At 34.8% G+C, this 18,190-nt stretch overlaps 3 protein-coding genes across 6 annotated transcripts; 2 read left to right on the forward strand and 1 right to left on the reverse strand.

Moving 5' to 3' along the window:
* The first annotated feature begins 43 nt into the window (after positions 1 to 43).
* LOC126869995 (BTB/POZ domain-containing protein 10) lies at positions 44 to 6,812 on the forward strand. Of its 2 annotated transcripts, XM_050627290.1 has the most exons (7): positions 44 to 251; positions 822 to 944; positions 1,700 to 1,816; positions 4,042 to 4,179; positions 4,252 to 4,523; positions 5,398 to 5,595; positions 5,836 to 6,812. In XM_050627290.1, exons 1-7 carry the CDS (start codon positions 133 to 135, stop codon positions 6,300 to 6,302), a joined length of 1,434 nt encoding a protein of 477 aa, XP_050483247.1. In that variant the 5' UTR covers positions 44 to 132; the 3' UTR covers positions 6,303 to 6,812. The 2 variants fall into 2 exon arrangements, with proteins under 2 accessions (XP_050483247.1, XP_050483256.1); XM_050627299.1 differs by lacking the exon at positions 1,700 to 1,816 and having other exon boundaries at positions 45 to 251.
* A 462-nt stretch (positions 6,813 to 7,274) lies between these two features.
* Positions 7,275 to 15,586, forward strand: LOC126869917 (protein nervous wreck). The gene is made up of 21 exons (XM_050627113.1): positions 7,275 to 7,456; positions 10,412 to 10,509; positions 10,820 to 10,865; positions 10,957 to 11,042; positions 11,163 to 11,444; positions 11,531 to 11,594; positions 11,671 to 11,799; positions 11,897 to 12,019; positions 12,127 to 12,230; positions 12,309 to 12,453; positions 12,562 to 12,639; positions 12,705 to 12,756; positions 12,862 to 12,965; positions 13,056 to 13,209; positions 13,301 to 13,473; positions 13,631 to 13,937; positions 14,103 to 14,317; positions 14,400 to 14,499; positions 14,603 to 14,746; positions 14,825 to 14,856; positions 14,945 to 15,586. Exons 1-21 carry the CDS (start codon positions 7,436 to 7,438, stop codon positions 15,506 to 15,508), a joined length of 3,021 nt encoding a protein of 1,006 aa, XP_050483070.1. The 5' UTR covers positions 7,275 to 7,435; the 3' UTR covers positions 15,509 to 15,586.
* A 223-nt stretch (positions 15,587 to 15,809) lies between these two features.
* On the reverse strand, positions 15,810 to 17,846 carry LOC126870023 (3-hydroxyacyl-CoA dehydrogenase type-2). Of its 3 annotated transcripts, XM_050627332.1 has the most exons (3): positions 17,697 to 17,846; positions 17,023 to 17,187; positions 15,810 to 16,609 (listed from the first exon to the last, which is right to left on the reverse strand). In XM_050627332.1, the coding sequence occupies exons 1-3, from the start codon at positions 17,700 to 17,702 to the stop codon at positions 16,016 to 16,018; spliced, it is 765 nt and encodes a 254-aa protein (XP_050483289.1). In that variant the 5' UTR covers positions 17,703 to 17,846; the 3' UTR covers positions 15,810 to 16,015. The 3 variants fall into 3 exon arrangements, with proteins under 3 accessions (XP_050483289.1, XP_050483308.1, XP_050483298.1); XM_050627351.1 differs by lacking the exon at positions 17,697 to 17,846 and having other exon boundaries at positions 17,008 to 17,164; XM_050627341.1 differs by lacking the exon at positions 17,697 to 17,846 and having other exon boundaries at positions 15,810 to 16,629; positions 17,008 to 17,164.
* Positions 17,847 to 18,190: the final 344 nt, after the last annotated feature.

The following is an 18,190-nucleotide window of genomic DNA, read 5'->3' on the forward strand; positions in this document are numbered from 1 at the left end:
ATTCATTCCATTTTAGTTACTATATCGTAAGTTTTTCTAACTTGATGTAGCATAAAGTTCGGGCAACGCCTGTCGAGACGAATTGTCATCAATGACCGTGGTGTTTCGTATTATCTGTTTCATCAGTTTGGAATGCAACTTTCCGTTGAAAGGAGAGGTCAGGTTAACTTTCAATCTTGTGGTTTAGAGATTTGCACCTCAACCAGCTGGATTTTGAAGAAACTTGGATGGTATTTGTCTATATCTAATTTGTAAGTATGTGAGATATATGTCTTATGCGCAAGTATTCTGCAAAGAATGCGAAAATATGGAGTAAGATATTTTATAATTTTATAACAGTAACATGTCCCTTTAATTGTTAATGTAATAAGTATATTTGAAATTTCCTGCAACATCATTATATCTAGTATCAATAAATACTTACAAAATATGCTACTAAATTATAATTTTGGATATTTTATGAATATTATTTATATCTACAAAAATAATAAACAGAAGCCTTAACAATAATTTTTTAAGTATTCGAATTTTCTATATGTTTAATTTAAATTTTATTGCATAATCTTTGTATTATTTAAGTATTTGTATATTTACTGTAGTTCATAATATATATAATTATGAAGATATAGGTAGTTAGAAATGAAATTGAGAAAACACATACAAAGATTTTGTTAATAATGTTTGTAATTAATTCAATAAGTTATTTAATGATAAGGTACACTTTATTAAGTACATGAAGTGTAATACTTTCTGAAAATTAGGTAATTGTTTAAAGATAAGCATAAAATAATTTAGGATTATTTCCTATTATATTTTTACAGCTGGTCCAAGATGTCAAATCCTGCTGAGCGTTTAAATTATGTTCAAGATAGTAGCAGTGATACTGAAACAGATAAAGAAACAGGTGGCAGGGGCAGGCATCGTATTTATAAGAATAGAATGAGGTACTACGTAAAAGATACAAATGAGTATCATGTTTGTCATAAAATAAAATAAAAGCCATAGGTATTTTAGATATTTTGATATTTATAGATATTTTTAATATTTTAGATATTTATAGATATGTTAGATATTTTATATTATTAGCTTAATTTCTTAGTTTGTTAAAACAAATACTTTAGATGAGCAATAGTATGAGAATTTCACTTGTAATCTATTGTATCCTTGAAACTTAACAGTTACATGTGGCATGTATCAAGGGATGTTATGCAGGATGTCATGCATGTCAGTTAATCTTCTTATCAAAATTTACAAGTTTATACTTTTTATAATTTTACACTAGATCAATCAATAAGCAGTGTATTAAAAAATAACATAATTCAATCCATATTTCACACTGATATATATCATAAAATTTAATTTATATTATGTAATTATATTTCGTTTTAGAATCATACCACATAGGCTTCCTGCAATCGTATTTGGTTTCATTCGTTTATTTATTTATTTTATATTAAAAAGAATAATATGTGTGTGTGTGTGTGTGAGAGCGCGCACGCGTGTTTGTATGTTGAGACAATAAAAAAGTTAAATAAACAACTAGAAGCCTCCATATTATATTACTTTGACAATAAAATTTGTATTTATATACACTTGTTCATCATTTAAATTATTTATTACATTAGACTCTGTAGATAATACACTATGCTTGTTGTCGAATGCAAACATTAGAAGGGTAATGTTGTTGTTTTGCATGTAGTTGTGGTGGCTCTTCCAAACCAAAATCTTGTTTGGTACAAAGAGATGGAAGCAATGAAAGGCACTGTCATACCTTCAATTCTGGCAGACAAAACACTAATGTTAATCAACAAAGCAGGTAATATTCACAAATGAATAGGAGACAGTAAACACAATAATGTTGTATCTTGTATCCAAAATATTTAATGATTTTAAGTTAATATCTGATAGTATTTATTAAAGTATTTAATTATCGTATGTTTTGTGAGTTGTATTTTTATTTCTTATATTATTGATACAAAAGTCCAGGCATCGTTATACAACAGGTAGGTGTTACATATACGTCAATTTTGTTTCATACATTGTGTTGCGTTTATTCCTTCATTTGAAGATGAACTCTTATAGTCAGATGACTAAAGTACCGATCCTTGCTGGAACTCCATAGATGTCAAGGAATCAAATCAGGCAGACTTTTTTACCAGAGAATTCAGCTGATGATTGGGACCCACTGGGCCGCCACAATTGAGCATCAACGCTAACATACGAGAGTCTGGAAATCTGGTAGCGGGAAACCGCGGGTACAAGAAACATCTAAGAGGATAGTTGATCCAGCTGAAATGACAGCTGGTGTGGTAAAAGCTTCTAAAGAAGTAATTGTCAATGAACCCATTTGGCAAGATAGCCCTTTTTCCAAAATCCACCCCGTGCGAAGGACTTATAGTCAGAATCCCGATTTCTTCACCTTTGCACTACTGCGTGAAAGAGTGTATGCCAATCTGGAAACAGAAAATTTCCGAATCCCCAGCGTGAGATGACACTTGTTGCTTTTCAGCACGTAATGACTAATATTTTGAACGTTGTAATCATCGATCACGTTAGAACAATTAATGCGAAAGACCCCCATGCATAACATTCCAGAGTACGCAATTCCCAATCCAAGGATTGAAGTAACTGAGAACGTATCTGAACAACCAGCTGGTGGATTTGAAGTGTGTGGTGCAATAATCAACGGTTATGAATGCTACGTCTTCCCTCTTATGACATCAAGATTAATAGAGGCGACAGTACAACAGAATGAAGATAGGCAGCTTGATTCATGGTACCCACTTCCGGACGGAATGTCTCCACCCCATAGTGTGCCTACTATGAACTTACTTGGCTATCGCCACCACGTGGAACGATTAACTAACAAAGGACTACAGATTTTGCAAAGTCACATCCCCTGATGATAGTGACATGCAGTCGCGATTACGACGAAGTGGCAAACTCACTGCTCGCGTCTTCGGAACACTTCGTGGTGTAGAGATAAAATACAAGATGATCATGTGAAAGCCAACGCGAGAAACAAATACCGCTAATACGGTTGGATGAAGGTTGACATGGTGCCATATAGCAAAACCGGCAACGCCTTTCAACAGTTATTGGATCGGTACAGTCATCCGTCGCACTTGTTATTCAGTGGCAGTTTTTGCCTTGCGTCGTGAGAGAACAAGAACTGCTCGGGGGGTTTGCTAACTGACAGCCCAGGGTCTTGCGCTCCCTAGATAGGTTGATACTATAACAACTTCAATATGATTGAATAACGACATAGTTGTGAAGAAATTATTTAGTTAAGAAAAGCTAGCTGCCCCAAAAAAGAATGATTCTTTCTTAGATTTAGTCTAGAAACCCCTAGCATAGGAATGAATTTTGTTACCTTAGGAATTCCTAAGGTGCCCATTGGAAGTCCGTGGAAGGCCCTTTGTATTAAAGGTGCACCTCTCGCCGTCAGCGCTGCTGAGGGCTATGTTGGCGAGCGAGAGAGGCTGGAGGGCGGTCGCCTCCTTCTGCGAGCAAGTAATGCTACGTAAGGAGGCGACCGAGTGAGAGTGCCAGCTCCAGGCGCAGCTCACGCTGGTCCCGTCCTCCGGTAGGTCCTAGGCGCTGACCAGTCCGACGCCGCGAGGCTGTCAGCTGCCTGGTTGGGGAACTAGGTTGCCTTGCACGGCGACTCCAGGGACAGGCCGCGGCGTGCTATGGCCGCATACCGCGCCATATCCACCCTCCCCTACTTATGGACGGAGATAGCGCCAGGGGACCTGAGATGCATGCTTTCGCGGTTCCAGGGCCCCCCTTTAGGCGGTAGGGACGGCCACCATGGAGGTTATAGCCGGTAGAATCCGGCACTACCCTGCGTCCTCTAGGAAGACGCGGGGTGCCTATAAAGGTTTCCACCACGTAAAAAAAGAAAAAAATAGTGTTACTTATATATTTATTCAGTACTCTGCATTGCTTTATATGTTTATTACCCATAATTCTTTTGTTTTATGTAAGTATTAATATTAAATGATCTTCAGTAGTCACTTAGAACATATCTTTTTTCAGACTTTGCTCTGGAGTTAGTGTTGGAAAAAATCAACAAAGTCAAAATAGAGACAATTTACCATCATCAGGATCTATTAATAGTATAAACAATCCACAAGCTAGTGATGAACGCATTACTCTTATTGTTGATAATACTAGGTAAGTATTATACAATACATTTTTTACTATTAATATGATTATATTAAGTTACAAGATAAATTTTTGTTTTAGATTTATTGTTGATCCTGCACTCTTTACGGCACATCCAAACACAATGTTAGGTAGAATGTTTAGTTCTGGTGTTGAATATGCTCAACCAAATGAACGTGGTGAATATGAAGTTGCAGATGGTATATCTGCCATGGTGTTCAGAGCTATTCTTGATTATTATAAAGGTGGCGTAATTCGATGTCCACCGGCAGTTGCTGTTCAAGAATTACGAGAAGCTTGCGATTATCTTCTTGTACCATTTGACGCTAATACAGTAAAGTGTCAAAATTTAAGTAAGTAAATATAATTGAATTATACGGTAATGTGTATAATTCAGTACAAATAAAATTATCAAATATATTTGTCGAAGAGGAAAAGACAGCGGGATTTCCCGTCCGGAATGTTGGGAAAACCCCCAATGCACTAGTCCAGACTTTTACTATAGCTGCCCTTAAGTAATAAAAATAAGAAATAGTCTTAATGTTCCAATCGGACTTTATGACGATGGATTTGGGCTCGAAGTGACATGGCAGGTCACCGGACGTAGCCACGGTCACGGGAGGGACATGTACCTGACAGAGGTATGAAATGATTATATGGCTCTCCTTAAAAGAAAGATTAACCCGAGAAGCGGGGACAGGAGTATATAAGGGCAGCCTCTTTTGGATTGACAGAGTTAGAGTGAGAGTTAGAGTCAGTTAGTTAGTTAGTGAGTCGTTGGACGAATTGCCGATTGAGTTATCGGGAAGTTACCCGAAGCGAGTAGCACGTTGATACTAATCCTCCCGTGGACCGTGGATTCGTTATCGAATCTGAATTCGTTGTCACCATCATCTCGACCATCCTATTACCATTACTCGTAGTGTCTGGTAGTGTCCACATTCGTACTGATAGAGATTGGCTACATTCGCGACGGTAAAGTAAGTAAAGGTTCATCGAACGCCCCAAAATGCCAACCTGACTCCGACATATTTATTATGTTAATGTTGCGTAACAAAACGTCCTCTAATTTTTCCAAATTTTTTAATCAGGATCATTTGTTACTATATAAAATTATTGACTCGTTTCACAAATAATAGGTCATGATAACTCATAACTATCAAAAAGCACAATGCTTATCGTTAATAAATAATAGAAATTCTAAAAATAAGGTGATTTATTTCATAGGAGGACTATTACATGAATTGTCTAACGAAGGTGCACGATGCCAGTTTGAAGTGTTTCTAGAAGATTTAATACTGCCGCTAATGGTAAACAGCGCACGTAGAGGCGATCGCGAATGTCATATCGTTGTTTTATTGGAAGATGATATCGTTGATTGGGATGAAGAATATCCACCGCAAATGGGAGAAGAATATTCACAAAGTAAGTAAGCAAAGGATACTGCTTTTTACTTCCGCCTTTTTTACAATATCAAGGTTCAAAATATATGACCTTGCTACGGTATATTGGATGTATAAAATAGAAAATCGATAATCATATCGGTCGTAGGCTTGAACATTTTATTAGTTGTATTAAAACTCATTGCCTTCAATAAGAAGTTTGTGATTTATTTCACATTAAAGAAAGCATAATATTAATAGAGTGTCTTTCATTTTCCAACAGCTGTTAACAGTACTGCGATGTATCGGTTCTTCAAATACATTGAAAACAGAGATGTAGCTAAGCAGGTAATGAAGGAACGCGGTTTAAAAAAGATTCGTTTAGGCATCGAAGGATATCCTACTTATAAAGAAAAAATTAAGAAGAGAGCAGGTGGACGTGCTGAAGTGATTTATAATTACGTGCAAAGACCATTTATTCACATGTCCTGGGAGAAAGAAGAAGCGAAAAGTCGACACGTCGATTTTCAGTGCGTGAAATCAAAGTCTGTGACAAATCTTGCGGAAGCTACTGCCGATCCGGTATTAGATGCTGGTGGAAATCCGATAGCAATCGCTCTTTTGCAAGCTGAACCAGCGCCTCAACCAGAAGTCGTATTACCAGTCGGTTCGGATGCCGACGTTGAGGGTGCCATAGGTTTACCAGCTGATCAAGATCTTGGATCTATACCGCCTGACGAGTTACCATGAATGTCGATTGTAGAAGTTAGAACAAACAGACATGAACTTCGATTACCAAGTATTTATGGACTGCTTTCTTCTTGCGTCAATTTTTAAACCTGGTCAGACTTGCTTACCTCACAATATTCGCTTGCTTAAAAAGTTAAGCTTTAAATTATTGGTTTCCGAAGAATGAATTTCGTCGTGTTTTCCATATTTTTATAAGATAATAGCAGACGAGTAAAACTGCTTGAATATGATTACGCTTCGGATAAAATATGTAAGACATATGTATTTCTTGTGGATTGAGCAAGTCTGATTTTGACTCAGTCAAAATGATGTATAGTGAAGTTATCGCATCTTGTGGATGTTAAACTAGTTTAAAAATGTCCGCTGTGACTTTTTCAATTTTGTATGTAATGTTAAACGTTTCTCATAATTACATGTCAAATACAAAATACATAATGATTCATTAGGTATGGATTTGCGAAGAGTATTTCCGTTTTATACAATTAATAAAGTTGAATACTGTTTCCGAGACTGTGGTTCTTTGTTTTTCCATGTTATTTCAATATGTATTTTTACAAATCTTTTCCATGGTGTGAAATTATGCAAAATAAAGTTAACTCAAGCGCTTCGAACAACGTAATAACAAAACTAAAGACATTATAGCCTAAATGAGAGAAGTTTATTTTTGACCACTGTTTATTGAGCATTTCATGTGTAGCGCCTTCGCATTTTCACGGATTAAATAATTAAAAAATTCGAACAAGATATTGAAATATGTAGTAAAACGAATATGTCGAAAAGGGGGGAATTTCGGTTGATGTCAGTCGATAAAACACGCGGAAATTCACATAGAAGAAGATGACGCCTCAAAGTATCGTGCGAGATCGGACACATCGGGAAAAGTCGGAAAAAGGAGAATGAGAAATGCCGAAGATGTAGATCGAGAGAACGCAGGCGCGTGTGCGATCAATAAATAGGCTAACTCAGTCGAGGACAGGAGATCAGTAGCGTACGAACACGCAAGCAGTGAGGGTGGTAGCGCGTGGTAATATTGTGTCGGGTGAGGCGTACGAAAACAACAAGCACCCCTCCCCGGCGGACGGTGTAAAACGGGCTGCCAGCGGTGAGGCTGCAGAGCAGGCCGCTCGTCCAGCATGCAACCACCACCGAGAAAAGTAAGCCTGACATCTTGACACGCTTGAGAAGCTTGACATCTTCGCTGTCCAATTTTCTTCTATCAACTCCGTACGATCTTTTTTCTCTTGCACCCCCCTTACATCAGATTTTATTTCGTGCAATTGTATCGCAATGCATTTACTGGTATTTCTCCGAGAATTAATAAATCTATTTCCTGTCGTTAAACAAGTTAAAATGATCCAGCGCGATATCGTAAAAGTAGGGTTCATTTCTAAAGTGTCATATGTATCGAAGGAAGGTAACAGTTCTCGATACGATCGAAATGCATGAATTTGACCGCGTATCGATCTTTAGCGATATTTTACGAAAAAATTGACGTAAACGGCGTTCGAACGTTGCCACGATAGGAAAATCGATGCGCACTTCGGTCTTCTCCACGAATCTATATCAAAAGCTGACCTCAAAATGTATAGAACGGGCCAAAGACCCAGGTTAATATCTTCTCAGATCGAAACGAACGTGCATCCTACCGATAATGACTTCTACCCTCCTTCAAATTCCTTGCTTTCACACTGCTACCATTATCATCCTCTTGCGCAGATCTAAATCTCCTTGTCCCTGAAATTTCCGTCTGTCTCCTTTATTATATAACAGTACACTATGTTCTCGCCGAAATCGATCCCGAATTTTGAATGTAGGACGATTTTTAGGAGGCCATGTTTCTTCTCGAGAAACTTTTCGCAAAATTTATTTCGCCTTGCAATTTAAAGTTTACCACGAATTAAGATTAAGCAAGGGACAGTGTGGTGTTCGAAAAAAAAAAAAAAAAGAAAAGAAAAATGTTTAACTTTTCGTTCGTAACTGCCTTTTACTATGAAATGTTTAGTGCAATAATGACTCGAGGAATCGATAGATAACGAATGGCAAAGTACTCTTTTATTGTAGTTACAGCTAGTGATTTAATATGCACTTGCAATCTTTCCACGCCCTCAAACAAGACTAATGTGTTGTTCGCAGAATAATAAAATGTCCAAGGCAGACATTGCGTAGTTTTATGATTTGTCTATTAATTAATTGGACATCGATGAGGAAATAGTCGAAAGTCTTCTCGTTATTTAGTTAACTCTATTTCTTTAAAGACAATAGGATTCTCCGATCTATTTATCAAGGTAGCGAATCGGGCTTTCGCTTCGCTTCGTGACAATGAAGTTTCGTAGTTAAAGATCGGGAGATTCCTGACCCACTTCCACCTACCGAAAGCTAGTCAAATGATAAGAATCCAGAGTGATTCGCAAGAAGGGAATGCGTGTTTTACGCCTAAGACTGTTTGAAAAGTATACTTCCTTTCGGCGAAATTTGTTGCAGCTCGCTACGAATGCTCCTCTCTATTTGCTTTTCGCACCGGAAATTTCTCTTCTCGTCTTCCGCACAATTTTATGTTTACCCACTTCTTTGCACTCGACAATTTTCCTTTGACGAGAATAGAGCTAATGCTCGGAGAGCAAGCTTCCTATTTTAAAATTTTAACTACACTAATTATTTATGAGATCGAAGCAGCATAATTTTACACAACTTCGAGGAATTCTTTCCGTTTTCTCTCCTCCGTTTCAAGAATGTTCACCGAGTCGCTCGATCGAGAAGATATCTTTTCTAACAATAAATCGCCCTATTAGGAGTCGCGATTACGATTTTCTGACGACCCACGGATGCAGTTTAGAATTCATTCCCGTCTCATTATTATCGTATCCCGTCAAGTACATCCTAGACGGGTTAAAATCTGACCTTTCTGTCTCACAGGAAGTAAGCTGAATTAGAAGGAACTATAGTTCCCAAGTAATATTAGATAAAGTTCCGTTCTTAGAAAAGACACGGTAATTTACTTGCATGTAAAAAGTGACAAATTGACGGACTTATTGAAAATTCTCCTTTATACACCCTTTATACTTTGGATGCAAACGGATTGAAACAAAGCGGGAAGCTCTGTCCTGTCGTTACTTGATATTTCCATTAACGTGTTTGTCGAATCGCTGGAGCGAAAAAAGACTTGAAAATTTGCATTGTACTCGAACATGATGAAGTAGGTTTTATCATTTAACGATCTGCGTAACAATGCGTGATATTAGTAGTACACTTACACACATACATAACTATATATTTGTCCATAGACTATGAGCTTGATATATTTTTAAAATACTGGTAGGATCGATAAGAAAATCAATAAAATTCCAATGTCTAAAGGAAGCTTCATTGCCCCTGGATATTGAAGATTGTTTATCAGAGTTCATTAAGTCAATATGAGTGACGGCACTTAAAGAAGATATCGATATACAACAAAATTGAACTTAATTTATAGCAATCTTAACACTAATTAATTCATTAATCCTACACGTTTGCCTACCAGCCAATTAGTACCTCGCCAATGTATGAGAAAAGGACAGAAATATTTATTTTATCTTTGTTTTTTTTTGTATCCGAAGCTATGTGCTTTGTTTGAAACATACTCGATTGAAACTATAAAGGAAAATTTGAGGTATACGAACTATCTTATTTTTATTGAATACTTAACTTTACCAGTATTAAACAGATCCAATAGTCGAAGCCTGTAAAATTTTGTACATGGATAACTCTATCAATACTTGTAGCAACATACAAAAATGTACGAACAATCGAGCTATATATTTTTCTTAAAGCGTATATTCACTATCCTCCTATGTATAGTATTCGTTAATGTTATCGTTGCCAAGTCAATTTTTCGGCGCGACATTCTGGCAAAGAACCAAAGGATACGCCTCCATTTATTACAAAGATCTGCTCGTAACAAAATCGGGATATTACTACAGAAATATCGACGTGATTGTGTTTATTAACTGTTAAATCGGATCGCGTTATAACGTTACATTTTATTACTCATATGACATTACATATATGATATTAATTAGATCTAATGATAGAAACAATAAAAAAATACAGATTGACAATGTGAACATTTGCAGGGAAATTACACGAAATTTCTTAAGAATGTACACGCAGAGCAAGCGGCAAAATTACAAGCGAAAAACCAGCATGAATGCGACCTTCTGGAAGATATACGGTAAGTCTAAAACTTATGTAAAGGAGGATTAGATAAAAGCTCTTTAAACAACCTAAGCTCAGGTCATTTTATATCACCGATCTCGATTTTTTTTTTTTGACGTTACTCTTTTACCTTCAATAAATTTTATCTTATTCCACTCGTATTACAAATGAGTTAACGCCCCTTGATATTTATTACATATGTATTTTTGCTCTACAACTTTTCTGTAGCGTAGTGTGTCTAACATGCATCTCATTTTATAATTTTGTATTTGCAAATAAATCTTTTATTTAAAAGCATTCATTCACAGTGCAAATATATTTTTCAGCAACTTTACAATAAAAAAGTCTGCGATTGAAAAATCATACTCGGAGGTAAGAGAAATATCATTTTTCGTAGCGAAAACTGTATTTGCAAAATCCACGTTATCAAGTTTACGTTGTTACTGACCAATGATCATTTCAGGCACTTCTTAAAATATCCTCAGCATATTTGAATAAAAAGATACCAAACATTCCGGATTTGAAAGTGGAAGGTGGTGAAGAAAAATGGTACACTTTAATATTATACAGAATGTATTAAAATTATCTTAGCCGAAATTATCCCCGTCCCTCCTCCTTTTTCCACATCTTGAAACAATTCGATTGAATTTAAATAATTGTTAATTTCAGGAATATGTGGAACGTTTGGCGAACAGTCTTAGAAGAAAACGAAAAATTGGCTAAAGCGCGACTAGCTGCTGTAGAAGTTTTTCAACAACAAATTGCTGACGATGCAAAGAGTTTAAAGATGCATAAACTACAAATCTCTAAGAAGGCAATCGACCAATTAATGATAGTACAAAAAGAGTTACAATTGTGTGTACAAGATGTAGACAAAACAAAGAAATTGTACTTCGATGAAGAGCATAGTGCCCATGATGTACGCGATAAAGCAAAAGATATCGAAGAGAAGTATGTGTTTACACAGATTTGATTAGTAGACAGTCCAAGTTTTGCAATGAATTGAAGACTTAAAACCTGGTACTGATTAATTACAGACTAAAGAAAAAGAAGGGATCCTTCTTTCAATCGATAACGTCATTGCAGAAAAATAGTGCAAAGGTAGAGAAATGTTATGAGAGATATTAAATAATTTGTAATAATTCAGATATTTTAAACAAAAAATGACTATTTCCAGGTGAGCTCGAAACGCGATGCTTTAGAAGAGAAATCAACAGGAGCTCGAAATGATTATTTACTTAGCCTCGCCGCTGCCAATGCACATCAAAATAGATATTTTGTGGTCGACTTACAAAGCACTATGCAAGTAAGTCACTTTTATTACGATATACATATATATATGTATATGTAAACTCTTTTTTTCATTTAAAATAAATAAAAAAGCCTTTTTCCTCTGTTAACAGTATTTAGAGCAAGATGTTTACGATAAAGTTGCGGAATATTTAACGCTAATGGGTCGTACAGAACTTTTGACCTGCTTAGCTACGCAAAATAGTTATGGCAAAATTCGTGATCAAGCGCAACAAGTGAGCACAAAAATTTTAGAAAAATTACCTTAGAAATTAATATGAATAACATAGATAATATAGATAAATTAATGTAAACTGTTTCGTTCATTTCTTATCTTTTACAGCTCACCAGAGAGTACAATATACAGTGCTGCTGTTTGTATTATCCTGTTTTAAAGCAACATATACAATATGAATTTGAAGCTTGTGACAACGATCCGATAGAGAGGTTTATAAATGATTTATCAGATGGATATACTTTGAAACGTTAATTTTTATGATACTCTAGAAAACAGATTTGTTGCAGGATAACGGCTGATCATTCTGCTGCAGCTACACTTGGAAAAGAAGCTCGACGCTGGTCGACGAGAATAGCTCGTGAAATAGGCAGCGCTCGAGAAAATAGTAGAAAATTACAAGTTCTTCTACAACTAAAAGAGTCTGGACAAAAGGTTAACGAAAGAACACAACTAGTCGCTACAGAAGTCTATTAAATTATCTCTCTTATGTTGTATATCCGGAATTGATTTATTAATACTTATACTTAACAATGATTATAGACTGATCCAAACGATCCACAAGGTCCAGATTTAGATACGAAAATCGATGAACTGAAACATATGATACGACGTGCAGAGGTAAGATATGTGGTCAAACGTGATTTACGTCAATTCCCTTCTTTACCTATTTACTTGTTCATTAGACAGCAAAGCTAAAGGCAGAAGCAAGAATAGAATGCCTTCGAAATGGTGGAGGTTTGTTACATATTTATTTTTCTGTTTACTCGAATGCAATTGTTATAACAAATCGTAACTTAACAATTAGTAATTGTATCGCTTTATATGTGTTATCTTTTTTAGTAAATGTTGATGAATGGCTACAGGAAGCAGAAACTTTGAGTGTCCAAGATATGCCACGTTCAGCTAGCTCTCTTTCTGTTAGAACTGATGCATCGGGAACGGCGGTACTGATATTTAATTTAAAACTAGTCAATCTTTTCTTATATAAAAAATTGTATAAAGTGTCGTAAAAAAATCATGTATATGTTATACAGGAACATCCGTCGTCAGATTCATTTTATGATAGCGATGGCGATGGTGGAAGCGACTTGACGACTGTCGAACGACCGGGCAGTGCACGAAATGCTTCTCAACAAGAAGAAGAAACAACTAAGGAAAGGCAAAGACATGATAGTGAAGAAGTTGATGGTATATAAGGATTAATAATATATGACGTAAATCATAATATAAAACAGAACATTCCATTCAAAATCAAATTATTTGTATTCTCAATTGATAGCTTTACTTGAGCAAGAGAAGCAACGAATAGAACAACTTACTGTTGGTTGGGACGATCCGACAACTGTAGATTGGGATAACGAGGAAAAGGAAGAACAAACTGAGATTCGTGAAACATCTGAAATGCCTCCTACGCAGCAAATATACAAGTGTACCGCGCTTTATTCGTATACGGTGTGAACACTATATACTTTATAAACAGTTACTTATTGTAATAGAATTAACGTTTTAGCAAGAAATTTGTATATTAGAGAGACCATTTTTTCTAGGAAAATATTTATATATACCTTACTCTTTTAAGTATCTTTTACTTAAAATTCATTTTCTATAGGCGCAAAACCCTGACGAATTATCGATTGTCGAAAGTGAGCAACTGGAAGTAGTTGGTGAGGGTGATGGTGATGGTTGGCTCCGAGCACGAAACTATCGTGGCGAAGAAGGATTTGTTCCCCAGAATTATCTCGATGTTGAAAGGGATACAACATCCGGTCTAACTTCCCAAGGACCAGGTCTAGTACAACAAATATCCTTCTCCTCGGTAGATTACACAATCGATGATCATGATGCAGTAGATCCAGATGCTAATCTACAAGCTAATTTACCAGCATCAGAAACCATTGTACAAAATCATATAGGAGGTAAGTCTACTTTACATCTCCAGTGTTAAGTAATTTTTATTTTTTTCAAATACGAAACATTATATTAATTGTATAGCTTATGGCACATAATAATTTATGTAATACATATATTTTATAATAATTAACGTTATCAGCATCAAATGCCGGTATTGATCTATTTTTCAGAAGTAGAACAATATTGTATTGCCCTTTATGACTACGATGCCACATGCGATGAAGAACTTAGTTTCCTTGAAGGCGATATTTTAAAGGTTTTAAGAAAAGAACCACACGATGTCGACGATGGATGGTGGGAAGGAGAATTACGTGGACAACGAGGATTATTCCCATCTTTGATCGTAGAACCTTGTGCTGCAGACGGTTCACCTTTGACTCCACAGGTTAAATTTTAATTGATCAAAGATCCTTTCAATTATTAATATATTTATTTTTAACAATCTCTTCTACGTCTTTTATCATTAGGAAAATATAACACCGCCGAGCTCTGCACCACCAGTGTTTACACCACCCGAAGTTCCAGAATTTTTATTAGAAAATGAAATAACACAAAGTATGATGAAAGGTAAAACAAGCTTCTTCTAAAAATCTTCTTAAAAAAAATTATCGTAAAAAAGATGATGCTATTATTATATTAATATGATGTTATATTGTGCTATATTGCATAGAATCACAAGATGGAATCTCTAGTAATGCAAACGTTGAACAACAGCATCGACAAGAGGGTTTCATAATAAATCTTTCAAAGGACCAAAAAAGTCAATATGGCTCGCAGTTTGAAGGCGATAAATCCGAAGGGCCTGATATAGTAGGTAAGTTTCAAATCATTACTGTTACTTATCGCGTTTCTATTTAATTTAAATATCAATATGCACAAAACTGCTGCTTAGTTGTAGAAATATCGGATGAATCGGGAACAAAGGTAAGCAGATCATTAAATTGTAGTACAAAAACATTTATTTAATGATTGATTGTTAGGCAAGATCTAACTATGTATTTTCTATTTTTAGGTAGATGATGAGAAAACAAAGCAGCTGAACATTGACCAGTCTAAAGACGATTTTGGACTTGGGGTTGCGCAAATTGTAATTACTGCGGCAACACCAATGGAAGAAATTGAACATCCATTCCCGGAATTAGAAGAAACCGCTGATGACACAGTGAAATCGACGGAAAGTTCTGATGGTGATTTACCTTCAAGCACTACTACCGAAGTAAATGAAAGTGACTGCAAAGAAGCTACTGTAATAATGGATGAAAGAGAAGAACAAGAAATTACAGAAACGACCGAAGATATTGAAGAGAAATCAACAGTTGATGACTTACCAACTGATTCAGCACCATTTCCGATTAGTAGCAGCTCTGGTAGTGAAGGGGACTCAACATCCGGGCCAAGTACAGCAGATAATTCTCAATCTATACCATCTCGTGGTACCGTAATTGAAGTACAAGAAACAGAAGATATTGAGATCGTGCCAGAAAAAATGGTAATAGGAGGAAGGGCAAGTATTCCAGACGAATTACAACCTGACCAACTAGAGAAGCTACAAAATCTGAAAGAATCGAATGCCTAGGAATGACTAGACCTCGGAGATCCTGATTATCCTGCCTTATCAAATAAACTGGCTCTTCCGAAAAATCATCAAAATAAATTCCAGTATTTACTGAAATTTTGGAAATCTCCAGAGGTTATTGCAAAGAAAGACTAATGAATAACGGGACAACTAAACGATTTTTATGTTGATATTATGTACACAACTTTTTTGCTAGATGATACTCTAGTGAACTATTTAAAGAAAGGTGTTGCGACTTTTGCAACCTATTTACAAGACATTAATGTACAGTCATAAGGTAATAAAGAAAATTGTCGATACCTATAATAGATGAAAACTTTTAGTTGTTTGTGTACATTCTAAGAGAATTATAATGGTGTTGCATGTAAAAAAATTAACGGTTTTATTCATTTTTTATATATTTTTGTCTGATTTTATGTAACTTTTATTTATGACATCCATGTTCTGAAAATCCTTTATCCATGTTCCATGTTCATATAAACAATATAAGTAAATAAAAAATTGTATTCACGGTTGCATTCGGAGAGCACCATCTAATCTTATCACTTCTCCATTTAAGAGATGATTTTCAACAATATGTTGTGCAAGCTTAGCATATTCATCAGGATCACCCAATCTGTTTGGAAATGGTACTGTTTTCGTTAAATACGCACGTACTTTCTCTGGTAAATTTCCCAACATTGGTGTATCAAATATTCCAGGTGCGATTGTAACAACACGAATACCAAACTTAGCTACGTCACGAGCTAGTGGCAAAGTCATACCAACAATCGCACCTTTGCTCGCAGAATATGCTACCTGACCGATTTGTCCATCAAATGCTGCAATGCTTGCTGTGTTAATTATCACTCCCCGTTGTCCATCTTTGTCTGGTGTATTCCTATACATCAGTGGTACAGATAATCTAACAACATTAAATGTTCCAGTAACATTTACTTTAAGCACATTTTCAAAACTGTCCATTTTGTGTGGAAGATCTTTATTAGAATTATATATTTTGTGGGCGCAGGCTATTCCTGCTGCATTTACTGTGACATCCAATCTTTGGAACTTCTTACATATTGTATCTAAAGCAGCACTTACATCATCTGGTGATGTCACCTGTAAAACAAAGTTGCAAACTATCTATTAATGTATAGATTTCTTTTGCAAAAGTTATATATTTATAATATCAAATCATATACAACAAATATTTAATTAATAAGTAATTTAATAACATTCAATGTCAATTCATAATGGTTACTAATACTATTAATTGCAGTATACAATTAATACTATAAAGTTTTACATTCCTAAGAAATTGTTAGTTCTAATAGAAATATGTTATAATCTAAGCAAAAATATATTATGTTAATATGTATAATTCTAGATTTCCTTAATTGATGTCTCTTTAATATATTTCGCTATTAATATACAAATTGGAAAATTTTATTTCTATAGATTGTTTATATAATTTTTAATACTATTACTATTAATAGCAATAGTAATATTTATGATACCTATTTCATACATACATCCATTGGTGTAAAGACAGCAGACTCTCCAAGTTCATCAGCAATTTCATTTCCTCTAGATCTTGGTAAATCAGCAATAGCTACTTTCGCACCTTCTTTTATAAATTTTCGTACAACACCAAGTCCCAATCCAGATGCACCACCAGTTACAAGAGCAACTAATCCCTAAAATATATACATATAACTATAAATATATAAAAGTTTCTTATTTCTTACATATAAATATTTTTCTCTACCATATAATATTATATGTATAATACATTAATTAATGAATATAAGATATTCATTCAAACAAAAACTAATCATTTTTAAACTAATTATCTTTATTGTATTTTAGGAAATACACGGAATGTTTATTGTAACACATTTTTTAATTATCTAATTTTTTCATCTTTTCAAGATAATGCCTATTATCTCGAAAAGAATAAATTTTATGAAAAAATATAATAAGCTTTTTGAAATTAAACAAAGTCCAGTTTTTATTAGTCATAAACAATTACATTAACATTAGTACAAAATAACAAGTATGCAAAACAATTCAACATCGTACGTAATACAAGCGTTAATACTATTAGAAATGAAAGGATTCCGCATGATTTCTTATGCTACACGAATTTATATTCGTAATTATAATTAATATTAATGTATATAGCGATAATATCATTAATACTTACGTTCATTGTTTAGGAAAATGTTAGAAGTATAAACAAATGTGTCATAGAACGATACACGCAAATATTAGCTAAGTCTCAACTAATATCCGCTGGTAACAACTAGTACTAGCTAAATCAACTAATACGCCTCAGTGGGATTTTGGACTTGCAGTTATGAAATATAAGTGAAAGCAAACAGGATACAAGAATTGAGATAAGATTAAAACTATAAGACAGAGGGAGCCACCCAAGTTTAGTTTTTTTATCGGCATGAACTTTCGAATAATCATATCAGTATTCCATTCTGCAACTTTTTTATAAGCGACTCAGATAACAATATATAGATCCTATAAAAACAGAATAAACAATAGAAACCAGTTATTATTTAAAAATATTTCATTGTTATATAAAATGTTCATTATAACTACAAAATTTGTACTTAATGCATCTAATCAAGAATTAAGAAATTTTATGCATTCAATGTAATCTCTGATGTAATATTATGTTATTTTGAA

The sequence above is a fragment of the Bombus huntii genome, chromosome 1 (genome assembly GCF_024542735.1).
Source record: "Bombus huntii isolate Logan2020A chromosome 1, iyBomHunt1.1, whole genome shotgun sequence".
Lineage (NCBI taxonomy): Eukaryota > Metazoa > Arthropoda > Insecta > Hymenoptera > Apidae > Bombus > Bombus huntii.